This window comes from Balaenoptera borealis (genome assembly GCF_965194805.1).
Source record: "Balaenoptera borealis genome assembly, chromosome: 12".
Lineage (NCBI taxonomy): Eukaryota > Metazoa > Chordata > Mammalia > Artiodactyla > Balaenopteridae > Balaenoptera > Balaenoptera borealis.
The window spans coordinates 44,057,367-44,081,108 of NC_138869.1; the positions used below are offsets into that span (position 1 = coordinate 44,057,367).

The following is a 23,742-nucleotide window of genomic DNA, read 5'->3' on the forward strand; positions in this document are numbered from 1 at the left end:
GGCAGAGCCCAGTCCTTGGGTCATTCACTTCCCTCTCTCGTGATAAAATTAGACTTGGAGGCCCAGGGTGGGAGAGGGGCCCGGACGGCCTTCTCCACCCTCCACATTTCCTCAGCTTGTGGAGCACGGGACGGGGAGGCCGATACAGCTTCGGCTTAACGGGGGTAAGAAGTGACTGGACTGCCGCTGGCTGTGGAAACTACGCTTCCCAGCATGCAATGGGTCAAGAGGGGCCTTCCGGTCTCCCCCGGCGCCTCGCAGGTTCAGCTGGGAGTTTTCATTGACCTCCGAGCCCCTCTGGTTCGGAGGAGCTCAGGTACCCTCTAGGCCCCTCCCCTTTCTGAGGAGGGGTGACCTCGCGGAGTCCCGCGAGCTGTTTCCTTCTTCCGCTCTGATTGGTCCAGCCTAGCTGCCATTCCTGTGCGAGGAGGAGAACTGGTTACTGATTGGTGGATTCCGTTTGGCGCCAACTAGGAAAGGGAGGGCGGGGCATTGGCAGGCCCCAGTGAGCAGCTATTACCGCGAAAGGCCACCTCGGCAGCGACAGCCCGGGAGGGAGGTGAAGGTCGGCCTGGTTTTCTGCACTCCCGGGCTGGGCAAGAGAGTGAAAGAAGAGTGAAGAGAGTGTGAGACCAGGCCATTGCCTCGCGGCTCTAGCCGCTCTCCCTCCCCGACCTGCCCCGCTTGTTTGGATTTAATCTTCAGGTTGCCGGCGCCCGCCCGCCGGCCTCGCGGAGTGAGGGGAAGCACCCGAGCCTGTGGCTGGCGCCTGCCGAGTCCGGACACCACCCGTCCTCTTCGCTTGCCCGCGGCAGCCGCGTCCCTGAACCGCGGGGTCGTGTTTGTGTTTGACTCGCGGGCGCCGGCAGCGGGGCGCGCGGCCGAGGCCAGTGCCGGCGGGGCGGGGCGGGGCGGGCGCGGCGGAGGCGGAGGAAGAGGGAGCAGGATCCCTGGGAGGTAGGGCGCCGCCATGGAACTGGGCCCGGAGCCACCGCACCGCCGCCGCCTGCTCTTCGCCTGCAGCCCCCCTCCCGCACCTCAGCCCGTCGTGAAGGCGCTGTTCAGCACGCCAGCCGCCGGGGGCCTGTCGCCTGTCACTAACCTGACGGTCACCATGGACCAGCTGCAGGGACTGGGCAGGTGAGGAGGGACCGACGAGCGGTGCCTCAGGCCGCTGGCCTCCCAGACGGCTTTCGGGTAGATCGGGCCGGGAAACCGGCCGGGAGAAGAGCGAGACCTGCCTTTCCGCCGCTTGGGGGCGGCCCCACCGGCGGGGGCCTGCCATGTGCACCCGCCCCCCCCGCCAGGCCGAATGTTGGGCGGGAGAGGCCGTTCGGACCCTCCAGGGCCGCCCTCAGCCCCGAGCCGGGCCCGGTAGGGGGTGGGGTCGGCCCCGACTCCCCACCTTCGCCACCCCTTTCAGATTGCCCTGTGCTCTTATGTCCCTATCCCAGGAAGCTCTTTGAAATCTCCCTCCACGCGGGAAGAGCAGGCCCTCCTAGGCGCTCACTTCCACCCTTTGCTGAACCACCTCGTAGAAGCTTAGTTTCCTGTGAGCTTTGTTTCCTTTTCAGCAAAGGGACGTGGCATTTTCTTTCTTGGCGTTTGCAAAATCGTCGCAATCCCTCGCCCCGTGCACCTTCCTGATGTCCACCCCGATGCTTTCCTAAGACCAGGTCTTTTTATTCAACTTTCCATGCCCAAAATCTCCCTGCTCTTTTCCTTATTGCAAAAAATGCATCCCACCGTTTTTCTGGTGAAACTGCTTTCTCTTCAATCTTGGACGTCACATTTTCTAAATAAGCACATGTCTTTTCCAATCTCTGAAAAGCAGAAACTTGTCCTATTCACTCCTGCTGCTAGCTCAGTACCTAGAACACATGCTCTCATTTCAGGAAATACTCCAATAGTCATCTTTGTCGTCCTGTCCTATAGTGTGACCCAGGCCATGCCAACCCACTCTTTTCTCATCTCCTTTTATGCTCAAGTGCTAACTGGGTGTTCTGGGTGTCCAAGTGTTCCGTGGTGTGGCCTAAAAGTAATGATGGTTGATGGCAGCATGGCCACTTGCCATGTCATGGCCTGTCTCCTGTATGTAACCTTTTAATTATGTCCTAGAGCTATAGAGAGAGTTACTTTTCTTGGTTTCAGTGAGTATGAACAGCCACTGGAGGTGAGGAATAGCAGTCTGCAGAGAATGGGCTCCTCCGAATCAACTGATTCAGGTATTCTTTTAGTCTTAAACATTTTTATCATGTGTCTGCCGTGTGGGAAGCAATACTTGGAATTTGCTGAAATGTGCGCTTTCACCTAGAAACTTAGTTTGGTGAGTTGAGATAGTAAACAGAAAAGTCCGGCATTGAGTGACAAACACCCTTAACAACAGTACAAAGGAGCCCCTGTGGCAGTTTATGAAGAGAAGAAACGTGTCAAGTGGCCACAAGGAGGTGGTTTGTGCTTGGTGTTGAGGATGAGTAGTAGTGTGAAATTAACCATACCACTCTACGTGGCATTCAGGAAATCTTATTGGTTAAAATGCTGCGTCAAATTATTGGAAGTATAATGAAATTATTTCATTGAGCCTGCTATGGAGAAACTGTGCCAGTGCATTTTATTGTAATTTGTAAGTTCATGTTACTGCAAGGTATATTTGCACAGATGCTTTAGGTTAGGGAACTGCAAGAACAAAAGTCTTAAAATGTAGGCTTCTTAAGAGCCAGGGATAGGATTGTGGCAGTGTGGCAAGGGAGAATGTCAGGACCGGTAACACCTAACTTCCTGTACGATTATTTAGACATCATGGAGGAAAGGTGTGTGCTAGGCAGGCCCTGGTGGCTCTGGGCCACGCTGAGCAGTGTCTCCTCTATTCTGCTGCTGTTGGTGAGTTGAGCACCTCACTTGATGTTATTTTGTTGAAGGCAATAAATACTTGCCTTGCTTGTCAGAGGACATAATTGTATTTTCCAACCCCCTGAGTTGTGCACATGATCTGACAGGATATAAGATATTTGAAATCAAAACTATTCCAGAAAACGGGTACCTATTCTTTCCATGGTTGGAACTCACAGAAAGTTAGCCTGGGTAACCTCTATCTGAATAACGAAGCAATCATGAGGTTTGGTTTAGGAACTTTTTTTTTTTTTTTTGATTGAAGTATAGTTGATTTACAATGTTGTGTTAGTTTCTGGTGTACAGCAAAGTGATTTAGTTATACATATATATAGTTCTTTTTCATTATAGGTTATTACAAGATATTGAATATATATAGTTCCCTGTGCTATACAGTAGGACCTTGTTGTTTATCTGTTTTATATGTAGTTTGTATCTGCTAATCCCAAACTCCTAATTTATCCCCTCCACCTCCTCCTTTCCTCTTTGGTAACCATAAGTTTGTTTTCTACATCTGTGAGTCTGTTTCTGTTTTGTAAATAAGTCATGAGGTTTGGTTTAATTCACTCTCCTCAAATTCTATTTTCCATGATGGTATTTGCAAGTAGGAAAGGATGAGTAGGTATACTATGAAAATTTAGACTTTTACAAATACGAAGTTTTGGCAATCATGGAGACTCAACTTCAATTCTGGCAAAAGTCCAAGCCATGAGCCTTTGTTGATGGCCTTAAAGAAACAGTACTAGTAGTTTTATTTATTTATTTCAATGACAAAGTGGTGTATCATGTATTAAATCCTGAGAGGTTTTTTTGTTTGTTTGTTTGTTTGTTTTAATTTCCCACAGGCTTCTGTCTCGATTCTCCTGGGCCCTTGGATAGTAAAGAAAAGTATGTATTCACTGCTTTTAAATATTTGTACTTAGAGAAAGTTTAATTTTTTTAAGGAAATTCTTCATGCTCTGGACTGGAGCTCTGGATTTAGCTATCCCTAGTAAGACCCCTGGATCCTATAAACAGTCTGGTATCTTTTGAGAATGAGTAGTTTGTGTCAGCGGTTTTCAGAACTTCCCTTCCTTTATTTTAGCTGTAATTTTGGTGTTCTGTTCCAGTCTCACCCACATCCTTGCTCCGCCTTCTGACATCATTGTCTTAAGAGAACCTTTTGTTTGTTTGTTTTTTGTTTTGTTTTGTTTTGCTGCGCCGCAGGGCTTGCTGGATCTCAGTTTCCTGACCAGGGATTGAACCCGGACCATGGCAGTGAAAGCCCGGAATCCTAACCACTAGGCCACCAGGGAACGCCCTAGAACGTGTATATTTTAAGAGAAGACCTGGGCTTGCTTTTTTCACTAGAAACCCAGCAGTGGGGATGCTTATGAGAACAGGACAGCTTCAGAAATCTATTCTTCCATCTTGCCTAAAATGGGAATGTTTGACTCTCCCCTCACCCCACCAAACTGTAGGTTTGCATCTGCTAATATATATACCTCTTTACTTGCTTTATTCTCATTATTTACTTTCTGATTTCACTGCAGCCTTGAAAATTCCATGAGGAGAATAAATTCCCTGCCTGTAAGTTAGTTCCCTTGTTTATTTTGAGCCAATACCTATTATCTGCCCCTTAGCTACCAGTATAACCTTGATAGTAGACCTTAATTTATACAGACTGCTTTTCCTTACTTTGTCTCATAAACATTCAAAACACTCTACCTAAAGCAACTTCAATAGTGGCTAATTCTTGAGGGCTTTTTCTTCCATCTCTAACTATTAGAGTTTTATCCAACCAGGAAGGGGGTTCTTTTTATGTAAGTGATGTTATTTTGGGGTTGATTTGGTACCTAAGTCCTTGCTGAGAGGGCTGTAGACGTTGTGAAGTTAGGTGTAAATCCATGTAGTGGGAACTTCTATCTTGTGTTCTCGCAAGGTGGAGCCCTAGCCACATTTACTGGTTACCCACTGCAGTGTATGAGGGGCTAGGTCTCCCCAACCCACCACCACCATATGTTTTTTCTTTTAGAACTGAGTTTCCATTGAATTTTCATTTATGTACCCTAATTCCTCTTTTCACTTTGATAGCAGAAGCTCTTGGGGTGTAGCCCAGCTCTGAAGAGGAGCCATTCTGATTCTCTTGACCATGATGTCTTTCAGCTAATTGACCAGGATGAGAACAAGGAAAATGTGAGTGTGGCATTAATCTACTCCCCTGGGGGCAGAGGTCAAACCCACAAGTGTCTGTGGCTTATGGAGAAGTAGCTGGGCTGGCTGCTTCCTGGGAGACTAAACCTTCACCAAAGTCATGATGGTCTTTGGAGTCAGAAAAACCTAGATTTGAATCCTGCTGCTTGCTAGCTGTGACCTTGGCTTTTTTTAGGCTTCTTTGTTTCTTTGTGAAATAGGAGTAACAGTCCCTTGTAGGATTATTGTGGGAATTAAATAAGGATAATGTAGATAAAGCATTTCAAATGGTTCCTGGCAAGTAGGAGTTGCTCAGAAGGTAGCTCTGAGGAGGAATTATATCCATGAACACTTTATCTGGAAGGGTCTGGCCAGGCCTTCCTTGCTTCTTTGTGCTGACCCTGGGATGAGTTAGAAGTTTAGGGAAAGGCTTCTTGACAGTATTTGAAAGAACAGAGCCAACAAGTCCCAGGGGATCTCAGAGTAACTGAAATGGTAGCTTAGAGGGTGAGTTGGGGTAGTGCAGCCAAAAGTCCAAGAACACCCTGGCCTGGCTTTTCTCACACCTGGCGGGGCCCCTTGCACAGAGTAGGCACCAAAAGAATTCAGTGAATCAGCTCAACTTTCCCAGTCTTCTTTCTCACTGTATTTCCACATCTATTTTCTCCCCTTCTTCATCCCCTGCTAAAATGCCACATTTCATACTTCTTATAATCTTCTGGACTTAATACTTCCAGAACCTACTGCTTCCATGAACTCTCCCAGTGATTCCTTTGGCAACTTGCAAGATGTCCTGAGGGAAGTACAGAAATGAGTTCCTGCCTTGAGTGCTTAGAACACTACGTCTCCTTCTGTGTAGTACATTTAACCAAACAGTCCAACGCTATTGTACCCATGCCTGGTCTCTCTCCCCACAACCCCAGGTTGGCTTCTCCCAGGGTTGCCTGCTTGGAGCTTCATTCTGGAGGGGAAACAGCATAGGTTAAAGAGCTCTTGCTCTGGAGTTGTCCAGTCGGGTTACGAAGCCAGATCTCTCAGCACATCACTTAACCTATGGGCCTAGTTTCCTCATCTGTAAAGTGGGGATGATCGGATGGATAAATGAGTTAATGCACTGAAAGCACTGTATGGGCATGTAAATACTCTGTGATGTTAGCTGTGCTTAACAAGTTCTTCAGTGGATATTTTAGGGTAGGGGAATTATTAGTGCTAAACTTTAAGTAAATGAAATCATACAGTTTGTATTCTATCACTTCTGGCTTTCACTCAACATTATGTGAGATTCATCCATGTGGTTGAATAAACCAGAAGGGTTTTTGGTTTTTTTTTCTCATTTTATTGAGAAATAATTGACAGGTATCACTGTAAATTTAAGGCATACAGTATGATGGCTTGATTTACATGTATTGCGAAATGATTACCTCAGTAGGTTCAACTAACATCCATCTTCTCATATAGATACAGTAAAAGGAAAAGAAAGGAAAAAGGGAAACTTTTCTCCTTGTGATGAGGACTCTTAGGATTTACTCTCTTATCATCCAGAAGTGTTAGCTATAGTCATGATGTTGTCGTTAGTTTTTTTTCCCCCATTGCTTTTAGTATGGAAAGCAGTAACTTTAAGTGTTTTCCACTTAATTATCTCCTATTGGTAGAAAGAAGATGGAAAATATAAAGGCCTCTTTTAAGTTTAGACTGAAAAGTTTTTATTCCTATTCAATTATATTGAAATGAAATTGCTTTCGATTTTAGAAAGTTTTTTTAAATTGAAGTATAGTTGATAGAAAGTTGTTGATTTAGTTTTTAACTCATAGTGTTTTGTGTACCTGGCAGATACTCATGTGTTTATTAGGAAATAAAGTGTTTGTGGTAAGAGAAAAAAGTGCTGTATTAGAAGTTAGCTTTTGACAGAATCTTTGAAATTCTTAATTACACAGATCCAGTATTGGAATTAGATCAGAAATGGGTTTGGAGGCAGGTGATCAATACCCACTCCCTTGCTTGTCTCCTGAAGCTATAGCCGAGACCCTAGAGCTGGTTTTCATAGACAGTGGATGATGTCTCAACTTATACTGTCTTGCAGGAAGCCTTTGAGTTTAAGAAGCCAGTAAGACCTGCATCTCGAGGCTGCCTGCATGCTCATGGACTGCAGGAGGGTAAAGATCTCTTCACACAGAGGCAGAACTCTGCCCCAGCTCGGATGGTATGTGCTCTGGCTTTCACAGTCCTGGGAGTTCCTGATGGGAAGAGATGAAAGCACCCTCTTTAACCTGGAGTTGAAGCAGCAGCTCTTGCTGTCTTTACCTTGACTTTGTTTTTTTGAAACTAGACTCACATTTTTGGTGTTTCTGCTGTGTCTGGAGAGCAGACAGGCAGGAGCAGAGTGAGAGGTGATATGTTTGAAATATTGGACTTGAGCAAGGAATATTTGACCTTGTCAATTATGGGAATTCTGCAGGCATCCTGGGTCATTCTTCTGAATGTATGTATGGTGGGGTTATACGTCTTACTTCAAACTTGTCTTTTACGATGCGTCCTGAATGCTGAGAGGTACTTCCCAGAGTGATTTTGTTTGGAGAGAGCACTTGTCTTCTTCCAAACTTGGTTTATTAAGAACTATTATGTATTCCAGTGAACCCATTGCCTATAAGGCTCCTTGACAGTATTTGGGGCCACTTGTCCCACAGTTATTTACTTGCCAGAGACTGTCATTACTTCCTAATTTCCTACTGATGATCTGACAGACAGCTATGGACTAGAGAGGCCCAACTTGAGCAAAATGACCACATTCGGTTTCCAGGTTTTCCTGGGAACTTGCATCTGAAAATACAGCTTTCCAGTCTGGCTTATGGTCTGAGGTTCAGGTTCAGCTAGTATTGCTACTCTGTCTAGCATTTGCACAAAGCAATTTATGTTTTCTTGTCTTTAATCTTCATAAGCCTTTGAAGTACCTGGAATTACCCCACTTTACAGATTGGGAAAGTGTGGTCAGGGAGGTTGGGTAATTTTCCAAAGGACACAGATAAATGAAGACCAGAATTAAACAGTCTGCTGATTCCCAAGTACACAGTAACCCTTTGAGAGCTGGGTGTCCAAAACTAAATATCTCTAGTGTACACCTGAAGAACACAGCACCAGGGTTTCCTGTGATCACTTGGCCATCCCTAATTGTAGGTGCTGAAGGTACAAACTGAAAGAAAGCCAGTGCTAAGCTCAGTGGTTTGGCTTTTGATCATGTCAGAGGGTATTTCTTTCTTTCTTTCTTCTTTTAAAAATATTTATTTATTCATTTGGCTGCATTGGGTCTTAGTTGCGGCATATAGTATCTTTGTTGTGGCGTGTGGGATCTTTTGTTGCGGCACACGGGGCTTCTCTCTAGTTGTGGCATGCGGGCTCAGTAGTTGCAGTGCACAGACTCTCTAGTTATGGCACGTGGGCTCTCTAGTTGCGGCACGTGGGCTCTCTAGTTGCGGCACGTGGGCTCTCTAGTTGTGGTACACAGGCTCCAGAGTGTGTGAGCTCAGTAGTTGTAGCACGTGAGCTCTCTAGTTGTGGCACGTGGGCTCTAGAGCGTGCGGGGTTAGTTGCCCTGTGGCATGTGGGATGTTAGTTCCCGGACCAGGCATTGAACCTGAGTCCCCTGCATTAGAAGGTGGATTCTTAACCACTGGACCACCAGGGAAGTCCCAGAGGGTAGTTCTTTTGTATCCTTGCTTTTAGTCTCCAAGCACCATCTATATTTCCTCATAATGGCTTCTTGGTGTAGGAATCATGGAGAAAGAATTAGTTCCTGTCCAGAGATTGTCATTTTCTATAGCATATCTGCACCTGGGGACGCCAGAAGCTGGGTTACAAAAATTGGTATTATACCATAGTGTGAGCCTTCAGTGGATGCTGCCCCATGATAGAGTTATCTGCTCCTAGGCTCTGCTCGCTGAAAAACTGCCAGTGTGCCCAAGGTGTGCTCAGGTACACTTGTGGAGGATGAGAGGCAACCCAGAACTTGTTTTATATTGTGAAGCAAAGCTAGTGCCTGAACCCAGAGTAGGCCAGCTGCAGAGAGGACCTCTAGGTGAGGTATCTACTGAGAAAACCAGAGGGCTGCTTGAGGATTAATGCATTCATACCCCAAAGAGATTCGTTGCTATGGGAGAGAAAAAAATCTATCTCTGAACTTTTTTCCTGGCTTTGGGAAGTACCTGGAAAAGAAATAATTCATTATCATCAATGTTTGTATTAGCAGTGTTTATCTCTAGATGGTAGATTTTTGAGTGGTTTTTATAAATTTTCTATACTAAATATATATTCATTTTATAATGGGGGTTTTACCTGAAAAACAAGATAGGGTTGCCTAATGAGATATACTCTATATTTTGACTCCAGGAATGGTCTCTCCTAGGGAGGGTATAGTGGGGAGAAAAGCTTGGGCTTTGTGGTCAAACAGGTGAGCTGTGTGATCTTGGTAACCTCTCTTAAGCATCGGTTTCCTGATTTGTTAAATAAAAAGAAAAGGATTAACTACCCTTAGTGTATTGTGAGGCTTAAATGGGATTATACAGAAAAGGTTATATCCTAGTGTCTGGCACAAGTAATTCCTCAGTTAAAACTGAGCAGCTGTCATTTAAATTCCAGTTCCAAGTCTAGGATGGACTTTCTTTGTTGCGGCATGTGGGATCTTTCGTTGCAGCTTGCAGGCTTCTCTCTAGTTGCAGCACACAGGCTCCAGAGCGCGTGGGCTCTGTAGTTTGCGACACGTGGGCTCTCTAGTTGTGGCGTTCGGGCTTAGTTGCCCCATGGCATGTGGGATCTTAGTTCCCCAACCAGGGATCGAACCTGCATCCCCTGCATTGGAAGGTGGATTCTTAACCACTGGACCACCAGAGAAGTCCCTAGGATGGACTTTCTAGAACTTTCTTGACTTTATATCCCTCTGTCAGAACTGGAGTTACAGAAGCATTCTCTAGTCCATTTTGTGGTTTCCGTAGAGACTTGGTATCTTCTCACCCTTCCTCATTTTAGCAGATTATCACTTCGTCACAACCCCCATGCTGATCCCTGTTCACCAATTATAATCCTCAGAAAAAACAAACCTTGCCCTTCACAAGAGGCTAGCCCCAGATCTCACTGTAAGGTGAATTGCTCCTGGGGAGAGTTCTTTGTGAAGACTACTTGGCCTGACTCTACTCAGAACTGAGTGTGGACATCAATTCATTTATAATCTTAGGTTTCATTTTCCTTTGATTAGAGCTGCTAAAGCTTCTTACAAGAAATATGTTTTCGGGGCTTCCCTGGTGGCGCAGTGGTAGAGAATCTGCCTGCCAATGCAGGGGACATGGGTTCGAGCCCTGGTCTGGGAAGATCCCACATGCCGCGGAGCAACTAAGCCCGTGTGCCACAACTACTGAGCCTGCGCGTCTGGAGCCTGTGCTCCGCAACAAGAGAGGTCGCGACAGTGAGAGGCCCGCGCACCGCGATGAAGAGTGGCCCCCGCTTGCCACAACTAGAGAAAGCCCTCGCACAGAAACGAAGACCCAACACAGCCATAAATAAATAAATAAAGAATCAGTAAAGAAATATGTTTTCCTCCTAAAAACTAGTGACCCATCCAAGGAAATCAAAGCTGATTATTTATTAACAAGCCATGAATTCTGTCTTGTAGCTTTCCTCAAACGAAAGAGATGGCAGTGAACCAGGGCATTTCACTCCTTTTTTTATGCCCCAGTCACCTGTGACTGCCAATTTGTCTGATGAGGATGATGGCTTCATGGATCTTCTCGATGGAGAGAATCTGAAGGTACTATGTGTGTGTGTTTTCCCATCCATTTTACAACTACCCTGGAGAGAAGTCATCTGAAAAAGAACAGTGATCCCCCAACTGGCGGATATTTTTATTCATTTGTTGGGAATTTATTGAGACTCTGCTTCTAGCCTGATTAAATCCTATGGAGGAGTTCAAATGAAGACACTGATGTGATCCTTCTTACCCTGAAGGAGCTGACAATCCATTTTTCTGGCAAGAGATATGAATCAGGAACAGTGGAAGAATATCTGCCACGTGGTGTAAAGCTGAGGAGAACAGGGTGCCTCCTCACGGCCCCTCAGGGGCATACCTTTAGCTATGCTCAGATACCGGGACTGTTAAGTGTTACTCTTTTCTGACCTTAAAATGTTGGGGACGGGGAAGGGGGTGAACATTAGAATGCTTCCTATCCAGGTCTTTCTGGTATTCTGCAGGAAGAATTCTAAAGCATTTAAACTAATGTTGTCTCTGCTGGACCTTTGTGACAGTTTTTCTTTGTTTAGAATGATGAAGAGACGCCGTCCTGCATGGCAAGCCTCTGGACAGCTCCCCTTGTCATGAGAAGAACTACAAACCTGGTAAGTCCTGGTGTGTCTAGAGGGAGCCACAGGAATCAAAATTGTTTCTTTTGAGATCCTGTGGTTGGGTCTATGGGCCTTTCCCTTGACTGGTCGCTAGTGTTTCCTGGTGTTAATGCACACTGTTTTTTCAAGTTTGTTTGTTTGGAGTTTTTTTGTTTTTGTTTTTGTCCTCATTGGTGTGTGAGGAAGTCTGGGTAATATAAAATGCATGCAGTTCTTGTTTTTATAATTTCTAGTTCATCTCAACTGTTCTTGGTCAGTTAATGTCTTTTCTATACAACTCTGACCTCTCTATTAACTTCTTTAAGATCACTGGATAATGCTGGAAAATATCTGCTAAATTGAACTTAAGAGACTCAGTTATTCTCAAACTCTGTCAGATTTGGTATCAGCTTAGATTTTAACTGACAGCTTCATGGGTGAGCAGTTTGTATCTGACAAGGAATTTGATCTCAGGCAGCAGGAATAGAAAGACTTCTGCTACAGGTACCATCTGTACCCACCCAGCCGATGGCCCTGTAGCAGATAGCGCTATCCTTCCTTAAGAGTGTTGACTGGAGAACCCTGGCCCAGAACAGAAAAAGGAGATGCTAGCCCTGCCCTATTCTGATGGGGAAGGAGAGAACACACTGGACTACCATATTGTTTTACTTTCCACAGCTGAGAGAATGTGGAGAGACTGGAGCACATTCAGAGAACACCCAGTAGAAGGAGGAGACTCAGACTGTGATAGATATTATGGACTGGTTGAAAAAGTTGGGACAGAAAGGCTTCATTTGAAGAGGAATTAATTAGTCTTTTTTTTTTGGCCTCGCTGCGCGGCTTGCAGGATCTTAGTTCCCCGACCAGGGATTGAAAGCGCCGAATCCTAACCACTAGACTGCCAGGGAATTCCCTGAAAAAACCTTCTCAATCTGAAGCCTTTAGTCTGAAGACTGTTTACTTTTTTTGTTGTTGTTTGTTTGTTTACTTTTTTAATATCCTTCTCATTTATTTACATTCCTTAGCATCAGCACACTTGGCAAACAACAGTAACTCACAAAATGTCTCTTTCTCTCTCTCTCTCTCTCTATATATTTTTTTAAATACCCACCTATCTATATAGACTATAGACTTCTGTTTCCATCAGGGACACTTTCAAACAAAGTCAGACGCAAGGCTGTGCCTGTACAGGAACATATCCTCATTTATGCAAACACCTAGGGAAAGTGAGATAGTATCACAATACAAATACAGTTATACACCCTTAGGTATACATATAAATTGATAAGTATATTTTTAAGTATCAGTGCCCCTGAACTATAAATATGGAACAAATGAACTACAGTCTTGAAGCCACTTACACATTATAGTAGATTAATATGCAAAGCTTTGAGGGAATAGGCTACCCCAATACAAATGTTATGATGAAATTTACTAGGTCCTTTTGAAAGACAAAATTATATACAGTGTGAGAATGCTTAGGAAATGGCTATCAGTTTTATAAGTTGGATTTAAAAATCATGAATAGTATGTCTGGGCCCTTCACAGTGAGGGGTTTCCTTTCACAATCATAGTAGACTTACAATTGCCAGGGGCTGAGCTGGAACTGGGGTTTCTGCCCTTGAGGAGCTTACAGTTCCTCTGAGATCCTATTAAAAGCAGTAGGCCCTCTTCCCAAAAATGCTTCCAGCTCTCCTAGGTAAAAAACAACAACAACAAGACAAAACTGACCTTACTTTTCTGAACAACATACTGTTAAAATAAACTTCTGTTAAAATAAACTTCAGAAAAATAAGGGGAAAATCCTTGGTCTCTAGGAGAGCCAGTGTGGGAGTGACATACTTGCTGGGGGACTATCAGGAACATTTCAAAGAAGAGGCAACACTGAAATTTTAGTATCAGCTTGAAAGGGAGTGGTTTACAGGGTATGAAAGGGCATTCAGCACAGAAGGAAAAGCCCTGCCAAGGAACACTGAGTTGTGAACGGGCTGAGATGAGTTTAGAGAGCTGAAGTCAGACTGTCTCTACCACTAGTCAGGTGGGCTGCCCTCAAACTGAGAAATTAGTCTTTAAAAGATCAAGTGCTATAGCACATCTTCCTGTATTTCCTTTGGCTTTGTAAGTCTTGAATTAAAATGCTCTGGTACAATCCAGAAAGAAAAACAACCAAGTAGAGAGAACGACTTTTGAACACAGTTTTGAAGGCACCCCCGCCCCCTGCAAACTTAGACTCAACTCTATTTTACCACCTTAACTGGCTCTGATTTATAGTATAATCCAGCTACCTCACACCCTTCTGGATTAAGGTGGGCTGTTAAAGCCTGTTCAAGCTGCTCGAGCAAAGTGCAAGTAATAAACTAGAAGGGAAGAAGAAGCCAAAAATGTGTCCCTGGCTGGAAGGTAGGTAACAGTTATTTGACTCTTAGGACCCTGTGCAGACAGTAGGCTTTTGAGGGCATGGATAGTCTTCCTCATTTCCATATAATATCAGCTTTAGAACATGTTCATTGAACACCAGGGACTTGGTGTCTACAATGTGCCAGGAACTAGATAAATGGACAGTGTCTGTTTCCTAATTTAGGATGGATCAGTCTTAAACCATCCCAGGAAGTCCTTGGTCTATTCTCTTTACCATTCAAGTGAGTGTATGTTAATGAAATACATTAAATGGGTCTCTTTCCCCCCCACCCCCACCAAGGGCAATCGTTGCAAGCTGTTTGACTCCCCTTCCACGTGTAGCTCCACCATCCTGTCAACGTTGAAAAGAACAGACCGATCGCAAGAGGAGTCCCCACGTGGAAATAGGAAGCGGAGGAAGAGCGTGGCTGGGGCCAGTCCCGAAGAGGCAGCTAGTCCAAAGAAGCCCCAGGAGGTTAGTTATGCAGGTTCTTTTTTGCTCAAGGACTGTGATATTGTATCTTTCAGTTCTAAAATGTTCATTTGATTCTTTGCTGAGACTTGCTGTTCTTGTTTCTCATTTGTTTCAATCATGTTCATAATTGCCTGTTGAAGCATTTTTATAATGGCCAGTTTAAAATCCTTGTCAGGCAATTCCAACGTCTGTTTCTGGTGTGGCTTTCTGTTGATTGTCGTTTCCTATTCAAGCTGAGATTTTCCTGGTTCTTGGTATGACAAGTGATTTTTCAATTATATCTATATTCTTTGGGTATTATGAGGCTATGTAACTCTTCTGTTTTAGCAGTTAGTCCTCTGGTACTGCAGGAAGGTGGGGATGGAAGTTCAGTTTCCCTTGATATGCCACCTAGGGTGGGGCAAGCCTCATGTTTGCTGGGCAGGATTTGGAGTTCAGGCTCCCTTCTAGGCCTCCGCTGACACCATCCCAGTGGAGTAGAGATTGGGACACTTAAGTACAGCTGGGCAGGGGTGGAAGTCTAAGCTCCCTACTTGTCGGGCCATGGAGTAGGGCCATAAATTTTTTTCCTTGGTGTTAGTTTTAATTTTTTTTGTGTCCTGTTCTATGTAGATCTATAAATTCCCACTACTTTAGGTTTGTCTCACAACTTTGAAGTGTTTCTCATTGTCACTTAGTTCTAGGTATTTTAGTTCTTTTATTTCCTTGTGATGAGAACTCTTAGGATTTATTCTCAACAACTTTCATATATACCATACAGCAGGCTTAACTATAGTCATCATGTTGTACATTACATCCCTGGTACTTATTTATATTATAACCGGAAGTTTGTACGTTTTGACCACCTTCATCCAATCCCCCTCCCCCACTGCCTGCCTCTGGTAACCACAAATCTGATCTCTTTTTCTATGAGTTTGGTTTTTGTTTTGGTGCTTGTGGTGATGGTTTGTATTGTGTTTTTTAAGTTTTTTCATTCCCCATATAAGTGATGTCACATAGTTATTTATCTTTCTCTGTCTGACTTATTTCAGTTTCACTTGGCATAATGCCCTCAAGGTCCATTCATGTTGTCGAAAATGGCAGGATTTCCTTCTTTTTGTACGGCTGAGTAATAATCCATTGTGTGTGTGTGTGTGTGTGTGTGTGTGTGTGTGTGTGTGTGTATCACAGCTTTGTAATCCATTCATCCGTCAATGAACACTTAGGTTATTTCCATTTCTTGGCTATTATAAATAATGCTGCTCTAAACATGGGGGTGCAGATATCTCTTTGACATAGTGTTTTCATTTCCTTCTAATATATTCCCAGATGTGGAATTGTTGGCTCCTAGTTAGTTCTGTTTTTGATTTTTTTTTTTTCTTTTTTTTCTGTTTGCTGCACCGCGCGGCAGGTGGGCTGTTAGTTCCTTGACCAGGGATCAAACCCATGCCCCCTGCATTGGAAGTGCAGATTCTTAACCACTAGACCTCCAGGGAAGTCCCTATTTTCAATTTTTTTGAGGAACATCCATACTGTTTCCCATAGTGGCCATCCCACTTTACATTCCCACCAATATTGTACAAAGGTTCCCTTTTCTTCACATCCTTGCCAACACTTGTTTCTTGTTTTTGTTGTTGTTGTTTTTTGTTTTTGGCATGACCGCGGGGACTGCGGGATCTTAGTTCCTGACCAGGGATTGAACCCGGACCCGCAGCAGTGAAAGTGCGGAGTCCTAATCACTGGACCACCAGGGAGTTCCCTCTTTTTTTTTTCATTTTTATTTATTTACTTATTTATTTATTTATGGCTTCGTCGGGTCTTTGTTGATGCGCGCAGGCTTTCTCTAGTTGCGTCAAGTGGGGGCTACTCTTCATTGTGGTGCTCGGGCTTCTCATTGCGGTAGCTTCTCTTGTTGCAGAGCACAGGCTCTAGGCCCACGGGCTTCAGTAGTTGTGGCTCTCAGGCTCTGGAGCGCAGGCTCAGTAGTTGTGGCACACGGGCTTAGTTGCTCTGCGGCATGTGTGTTCTTCCTGGACCAGGGCTCGAACCCGTGTACCCTGCACTGGCAGGTGGATTCTTAACCACTGCAGCACCAGGGAAGTCCCCCTCTTGTCTTTTTGATGATAGCCATTCTTATAGTCATGAAGTGATATCTCATTGTACAATAATTTGATTTTCATTTCCCTAAATGATTAGTGATATTGATCATCTTTTCATGTACCTGTTGGCCATTTGTGTATCTTTGGGGAAATGTCTATTCAGGTCCTTTGCCTACTTTTTAAAACCAGATTATTTTAAAGATGCAGATGTAGAGAATGGACTTGACCTGGGGAGGGGGAAGGGTAAGCTGGGATGAAGTGAGTGAGTGGCATGGACATATATACACTACCAAATGTAAAATAGATAGCTAGTGGGAAGCAGCTGCATAGCACAGGGAGATCAGCTCGGTGCTTTGTGACCACCTAGAGGGGTGGGATAGGGAGGGTGGGAGGGAGACACAAGAGGGAGGGGATATGGGGATATATGTATACCTATAGCTGATTCACTTCGTTGTACAGCAGAAACTAACACAACATTATAAAGCAATTACACTCCAATAAAGATGTTAAAAAAAAAAGATTGTGTTTTCACTATTAAGTTGTATGGATTCCTTATATATTTTGGATATTAACCCCTTATCAGATAATATGGTTTGCAAATATTTTTTCCACTTCTGTAAGTTGTCTTTGCATTTTGTTGATTTCTTTTAATGGGCAGAAGCTTTTTAGTTTGATGTAGTCTCAATTATTTTTTATTTTGTTACTTGTGCCTTAGGGGTCAAATCTAAAAAAATCATTGCCAAGACCCATGTCAAGGAGCTTTTTTCCTGTGTTTTCTTCTAGGAGTTTTATGGTTTCCTGTCTCACATGTAAGTCTTTAAGCCATTTCAAGTTATTTTTTGTGAGTAGTGTAAGATAGGGGTCTAATTTCATTCTTTCACATGTTTATATTCCATTTTTCCAGCATGATTTATTATTGAAAAGACTGATCTTCTCTTCATTGAGCATTCTTAGCTCCCTTGTCAAATACTAGTTGATGGTATTTATACAGTTTATTTTGTAAACATGCACTTTCACTTTTCTTGTGGACTTGCCGGGTCCTAGGCTAGACATGTGTTTAGCTTTAACAGACACTGCCATATAGCTTTCCAAAGTGGTTGTCCAGTCGGCTCTCTGTATCTGGGGGCTCTGCATCCATGGATTTAACCAACTTTGCAATGCATTCTTACTGAGCACTAGCTGTTCTACGTGTCATTTTACATGAGCATCCTTGGGTGTCCTGAAACCAGTCTCACAGATACCGAGGGCTGGCTGTACTCACAACAGTGTGTGAGAGTTCCAGTTCTTCCACATCCTTACCAGTAGTATCCGGTGTTGTTCATCCCTTTAACTTTAGCCATTCTGGTGAGTGTGTAGTATCTGATTCTAACTTGCATTTCCCTGATAGTTATTTTTCTTGGTCTTAGATTTTCTTCTCTATTACTCAGCCAAGTTTCTAGCCCATATTTCTATTGGGTTGTCTCTTATTTGTGGGAATGTCTTATATATTCAGAGATGAATCTTTTATTGAGATGAATGCATATCTGCCCACTCTGGCTTGCCTGTTCTTACCTAATCTTGTTGTTTTGATGAACAGAATTTCTTGATTTTTTTTTTTTTAAACATGTTTTAATTTATCAGTCTTTTTATGTTTAGTGTTTTTTGTGTACTGCTTAAGAAATCCTGGGACTTCCCTGGTGGTCCAGTGGCTAGGACTCCACGTTCCCAATGCGGGGGGCCTGGGTTCGATCCTTGGTCAGGCAGCTAGATCCCACGTGCCGCAGCCAAGAGTTTGCATGCCACAACTAAGACCTGGTGCAGCCAAATAAATAAATATAAAATACACTAAGTGTATAAAAGAAATCCTTACTTCCCCCCGATTAGCCCTTTTGACATGTCCTTTGAAATATGAGTGCTTCCTTGACTAATGACAAAGTGTTCCAGGTTTATCTTGTACATTTCTTGTCCCAGCCTGGAGTCAATCAAAAAGCTCTGGTTTCTTTTAGTGGAAAATACAGTTGACCCTTGAACAACATGGATTTGAACTGTGAAGGTCCCCTTATACGCAGATTTTTTTTCAATAAATACATACTGTGGTACTGCACGATCTGTGGTTGGTTGAATTCGGGGATGTGAGATGGTGGCCCTAACCCCCGTGTTGTTCAGGGGTCAGCTGTATTATTTAGAGAGCACACTGACCGAGGGGCTACTTACTGCAACCCTGGAGCTTCTCAGTGGGTAGAGCTAAGAAATACTTTTTTTAGACTTAGCCCTAATTTTAATCCTCCTTTTTTTTTAAAAAAAAAAAAGGAAGTTTCAGAGCAATTCAGTTAGAATTGAATTCAGTTCAAATAATAGTATACCTAGTCAGTAACCCATATTCTTTTCTTCACTCTAGATTCAGTCAAATGAGAAAGGTATCTTTTTGCTAAATATGGACTTTAACATTTCAGTCTCTTCTTCCTGACATGTTCCAGGTGAATGTTTTCAGAAGTTCTGTTCAGAAGCCTGGCCTCATTCTCCACCTTTGATTTGTTACAGATTCTACATCAGTCTTTATCCCTGGTATCTTCCCCAAAAGGGACCATTGAGAATATTTTGGATAATGACCCAAGGGACCTTATAGGAGACTTCTCCAAGGTAATTGCACGCAGAACTGCTCTGTGATGCAGGATTGGCAGGGGCGGTACCTAAAACGCCCCCGCTCAGCCTTCCTCCCTCCCTGAAGTGGCTCCTGGGGTTCCCCCCACCCCACCCCACCCCGCCAAGGGGACGCAGTTTGAAATTTTTTTTTAAGATAAGGAAACACATTCATGATCAGGTGTATCTCAGTCTCTGTGGGACTGTAGAACTGACTGGTGCTGGTCAGAGGTTTCAAGTAGGGAGCCACCTGCCAGCCACCTTGACACTAACCCAAAGACCAGGCTCTCTGGGAACTGTGTTTGTGATTATAAAAGCAGTACTGCAGAAAAGTGTAAAGAAGCAGAAATAAACCTCTAGCCTCACTGTATATAAGTCTGTATATCAAAAGGTCCTCTTAGAATGTCCAGGATTGAGACTAAATTTCTCCATTGTCCAGAGGAGCATGGCCCTCGAGGGAAAAGGCCCTCAGGGAGGTCCAGAGGAAGGTCTGCTGATGGCCTGATAACAGGTTGGCTGCCTTTGAGCTGTGGTGAAATGTGACACATTCCTGTGTCAGTAGTAGCTTGTTTAGCCACATATGACTTGAAGGTCCCCAGACCAGTCTTTTACGTATTAATGTAGCTAACATTTATGGAAACACTTATTATGTGTAAGGCAAAGATTCCAAAATGAGACACAGTTCCTTCCCTCAAAACACTTAACATATGGTCAGTAAGACATCATGCCACATGGACATGTACCTCATGTATCACATGGTAGATTGAAGTAAACATCAGTGCAATGAAAGCAGCAGACTAAGAAATAAAAGGGTTGTCTCAGTCTCAGCTAGGCGATTGGGGAAGGTTTGGATCTGGGCTAGATATTTCAACCAGGTGGGAGAAATAAGTGGATTAAAAATAGAAGACAACGGGGAGGGGGAAGGGTAAACTGGGACGAAGTGAGAGAGTGGCATGGACTTACATATACTACCAAATATAAAATAGATAGCTAGTGGGAAGCAGCCGCATAGCACAGGGAGATCAGCTTGGTGCTTTGTGACCACCTAGAGGGGTGGGATAGGGAGGGTGGGAAGGAGACGCAGGAGGGAGGGGATGTGGGGATATATGTATACATATAGCTGATTCACTTCATTGTACAGCAGAAACTAACACACCATTGTAAGGCAATTATACTCCAATAAAGATGTTAAAAAATAAATAAAATTAAAAAAAAATAGAAGACAGTTGTAGTCTGAAGGGAAGAGCAAGCCAAGACCTGGGTGTGGTGTGTCCTTGCTAGTAGAAGCTTGCGCCTGAATTGAAGCTGTTGGTTGTGTTTGTCATAATGACCCCACACATGGCCACGGGATTGGGTGAGCACTTGACTCGGCCAGTCCGCCCTAGTGAGTAATTATTGATGTGCCCGTCCTTCCCCCTCAAGGCTGGGCCCAGCCTCACTCATTCCACCTCCAATGTCTAGCACCATGCTGGACATAGCAGGTGCTCAGTAAACAATGAAGTCATTCCTCTCTGTGTCCTTTATGTGCTGCACACAGTCTGGCTGCTGAGGTGAGGGTTCCTTCCAAAAGCGGGAGAAAAAGGAAATCACCTGAGGTTTCTGTATTCAAGTCTGGCTTACTAGCTGGCTAACCTTGGACAAGGTACCTAGCTTTGACATATGGAAATGGGGATAATGTGCCTTATAGGTCTGTGTGAAAATTCAATGTCAGGATATTAATGAAGTGCCTAGACAAGTAACCAACATATTCTATTAGATTAATGTTTGGTTTTTGTTTTTAAGCTGACTCTTACCAGGAAGGCAAGCAATACAAAAATGTTGCATTTTTAAGCTTTTGGATTTGCTAAGTATTTCTCTCTCTCTCTCTTTTTTTTTAAGTGTTACCTCTTTCATACAGTTGCTGGAAAGCATCAGGATTTAAAATACATCTCTCCAGAAATTGTAAGTCATCCTTTTGGAACCTGCCACACATGGAATCTCCATGTTCCTGGCAGCCAGAGTTGATTCTCCTTGACTCTCTCTCCACAGATAGCGTCTGTTTTGAGTGGCAAGTTTGCCAACCTCATTAAAGAGTTTGTTATCATTGACTGCCGATACCCATATGAATATGAGGGAGGCCACATCAAGGTATGGATTCCTGAGGCTTGTGGGCGAGCCCTGCTGTTGTGGGAGGCATAGCAGGAGCCCTGGACAGCATCTGTGATTTTTTTTTTTAAAGGGGGAGGTGACACCTGGCTGCTCATTATAATGCTTACATGCTGGTTATGAGAATTGTAAAAAGCAGCAGTGGGCGTGAAAGGCATTTGACTCCTGGTGCACTGAAAGAATGTTCCCTGGTCTGCACTAATCTCTACCACACTGTACAGCAACTGCTTCCTGTTCTGTCCCTCAGGCCATCACCATCACCATCAGGGGCATTTCTAAATGGTACCCACTGACTTCTAAGCCATGCCTGGACATGAAGCCATGAGGAGAAGCCAGTCTCTGGCAACATGTCCCAGTCTGTGCCAAGCCTAGTGATGCCTCTTACATTTATAGTTGCCTGGTTAGGTGGGTGTTGGAACATACTTTCCCAGGAAGAAAGTAATTGGTTGTGCCCTTTTAATCTTTTAACCAATAATATAGTGTTGAAATACGGTAAGGAGGTACTTTAAATACAGTGTTAGTGTTTGCCACTGTCATGGCCGTGAAAGTCCCGGGCATTCACAAATATCACTTATACAGTGCACACAGTCATAACAGAATTTGAGGTGCCCATTTGAAGACCACTCTTGAAGAATCATTACTGCGAGTGTGAAACGTGAGTCTCTGGTGCCTTCACAGGGTGCAGTGAACTTGCACATGGAAGAGGAGGTTGAAGACTTCTTACTCAAGAAGCCCATCGTACCTACGGATGGCAAGCGTGTCATCGTGGTGTTCCACTGCGAGTTTTCTTCTGAGCGAGGCCCTCGCATGTGAGTGGGCTCCAGGGCATGGCCCCCATACTTTTGTGGGACAGCCTGTTGCACATCGAAAGTCATTTCCATGCCTTAGCCTACACCCATGGTGTGTAAATACCTAGTTTTGTAAAAGTATCAATTCACGTGTAACAGGTATTCTCTCAAATCCTTACCTGTTTTGCAGTCAATTGATTTCATGAACAGCTTCCTGGAGTGTAGTTTATAGGCTTGCCCTAACAGTTTCACAGTAGTCGTCGTGGAGGGCTTTCTGGCTTCCCCAGTCCAGCCTGTGTGACACAGGTGTTCCCTGTGCAACATCCCCCGAGGATCTGGCCTCTGCTTCATCACCCCCACTCCTGAGTTAGTCCTGGCTACTGCTGGGCATGGCTCACTGTCCAACCTTCCTTTGTATTGAATTAAACTCTGGCTCTTCCAGTTTCCCCCACTGTCCTTATTTCTACCTATGGGGCTACTGTTCTCAGGTGACATCCTTCAGGTACAGTGTGGTTGCTCCTTATGCAAATGCCAGAAAAGTGTGATGTCCTCTCTGCAAAACTTGATGTGATGCTCTCGAACACTTGTCAAATCCACGTTTGCAAAGGAGTGGGTTATGTTACCTTCACATTATCGCCACATTAGAGGTGAAAAGAAATGCCGCCCGCCCCCCCATCCCCACCCCTTATTAATAAGAACTTCTGTTAGGGCTTTGGTGACTAAGGCCCTGTTATAGTTTACTACAAAGATAAGTTTTATACCAAAATAAGTGAAAGTATAATTACAATAAAACAACATCACTTCAGATTTAAAATAATATTCTGATGCTCTAACAACATCTTTCCACACTCTCACTAATGGTGACAGGACTGGTTCTGAAAATGTGGTCAGAAGTGAGTGGTGGTATTAAAAAACTAGGGGGAAGGCCAAACAGCTGCCCATCTGTGCTAGGTCCCTTCAGAAATGACTGCCAGCCTGGACGTGTCAGGGCCTATTGAGGCAATGAAGGTACAGCAGTGAGCAAACAGGACTGACCTGCCGCAGGGGAGGTCCCAGTGGAGAGACGGAAGATGGTTGTGACAAATGCTGAGCAAACGGGGACAGAGGTGGCAGGGAGCAGTGCAGCTTCACTAGGAGGGTCCAAGAGAGACTTTTCTCATGGTTCAAGTTCTTGTGCCACCTTTTTATTTGGAACCATTTCAAGCTCAGAAAGAGTGCATGCTTCCCCTGATTTCGACTGGTGATATTTTGCTGCATTTGCACACACTAACTATAGGAGTATACAGTACACTACACAATAGTCCATTTTAGTACAGGATGCAAGTAGGCGCCCTGAGACAGGAGCAAAGCTCAGAAGGAGGTAAGGGAGAGACACTGGTCGTGGAGGGTGGAGAATGCAGAGGGAAGCTGGCTGAGAAGCTGTCGCCGAAGATTAGGTGCTGGTGGTGGCAGGGAAGATGCTGGGCAGAGATCAGTTGCTAGGGCTGTTTAACTTGAAAAGTTGGGAAGAGACCATCTACCTGCCAATACGAGGCAGTGGCACTGGCTGTGAACACTATTCCTGAAGATAACAGGTGGCCAGGAAATCACAAGTCGACACTGATTGTTTCCAAGAATGAAGGTAAAGTTGGGGAGATGTGTGTAAGGAACACTGCTTTCACTGTGTAGAGCTAACCATGCTTTGGCTTTCCTTCCCCTTTATAGGTGCCGATATGTGAGAGAGAGAGATCGGCTTGGTAACGAGTACCCCAAACTCCACTACCCGGAGCTGTATGTCCTGAAGGGCGGATATAAGGAGTTCTTCCTGAAATGCCAGGTA

General features: G+C 44.3%; 1 protein-coding gene across 4 annotated transcripts in view; it reads left to right on the plus strand.

The window, feature by feature from the left end:
* The first annotated feature begins 216 nt into the window (after window positions 1-216).
* Window positions 217-23,742, plus strand: part of CDC25A (cell division cycle 25A) — a 30,944-nt gene continuing 7,418 nt past the window's right edge. For 3 of the 4 annotated variants that reach the window (XM_082347397.1, XM_082347398.1, XM_082347399.1), the window contains exons 1-14: window positions 220-1,140; window positions 2,152-2,225; window positions 3,735-3,777; window positions 4,422-4,458; window positions 4,963-5,064; window positions 7,142-7,261; window positions 10,718-10,852; window positions 11,362-11,436; window positions 14,120-14,293; window positions 18,892-18,990; window positions 20,869-20,931; window positions 21,019-21,117; window positions 21,814-21,944; window positions 23,628-23,739. In XM_082347397.1, coding sequence (XP_082203523.1) covers window positions 971-1,140; window positions 2,152-2,225; window positions 3,735-3,777; window positions 4,422-4,458; window positions 4,963-5,064; window positions 7,142-7,261; window positions 10,718-10,852; window positions 11,362-11,436; window positions 14,120-14,293; window positions 18,892-18,990; window positions 20,869-20,931; window positions 21,019-21,117; window positions 21,814-21,944; window positions 23,628-23,739 — 1,434 coding nt within the window. In that variant the 5' untranslated portion in view covers window positions 220-970. Of the gene's footprint in view, window positions 1,141-2,151; window positions 2,226-3,734; window positions 3,778-4,421; window positions 4,459-4,962; window positions 5,065-7,141; window positions 7,262-10,717; window positions 10,853-11,361; window positions 11,437-14,119; window positions 14,294-18,891; window positions 18,991-20,868; window positions 20,932-21,018; window positions 21,118-21,813; window positions 21,945-23,627; window positions 23,740-23,742 lie in introns of all 4 variants that reach the window. The other variant, XM_082347400.1, reaches the window with a different exon arrangement.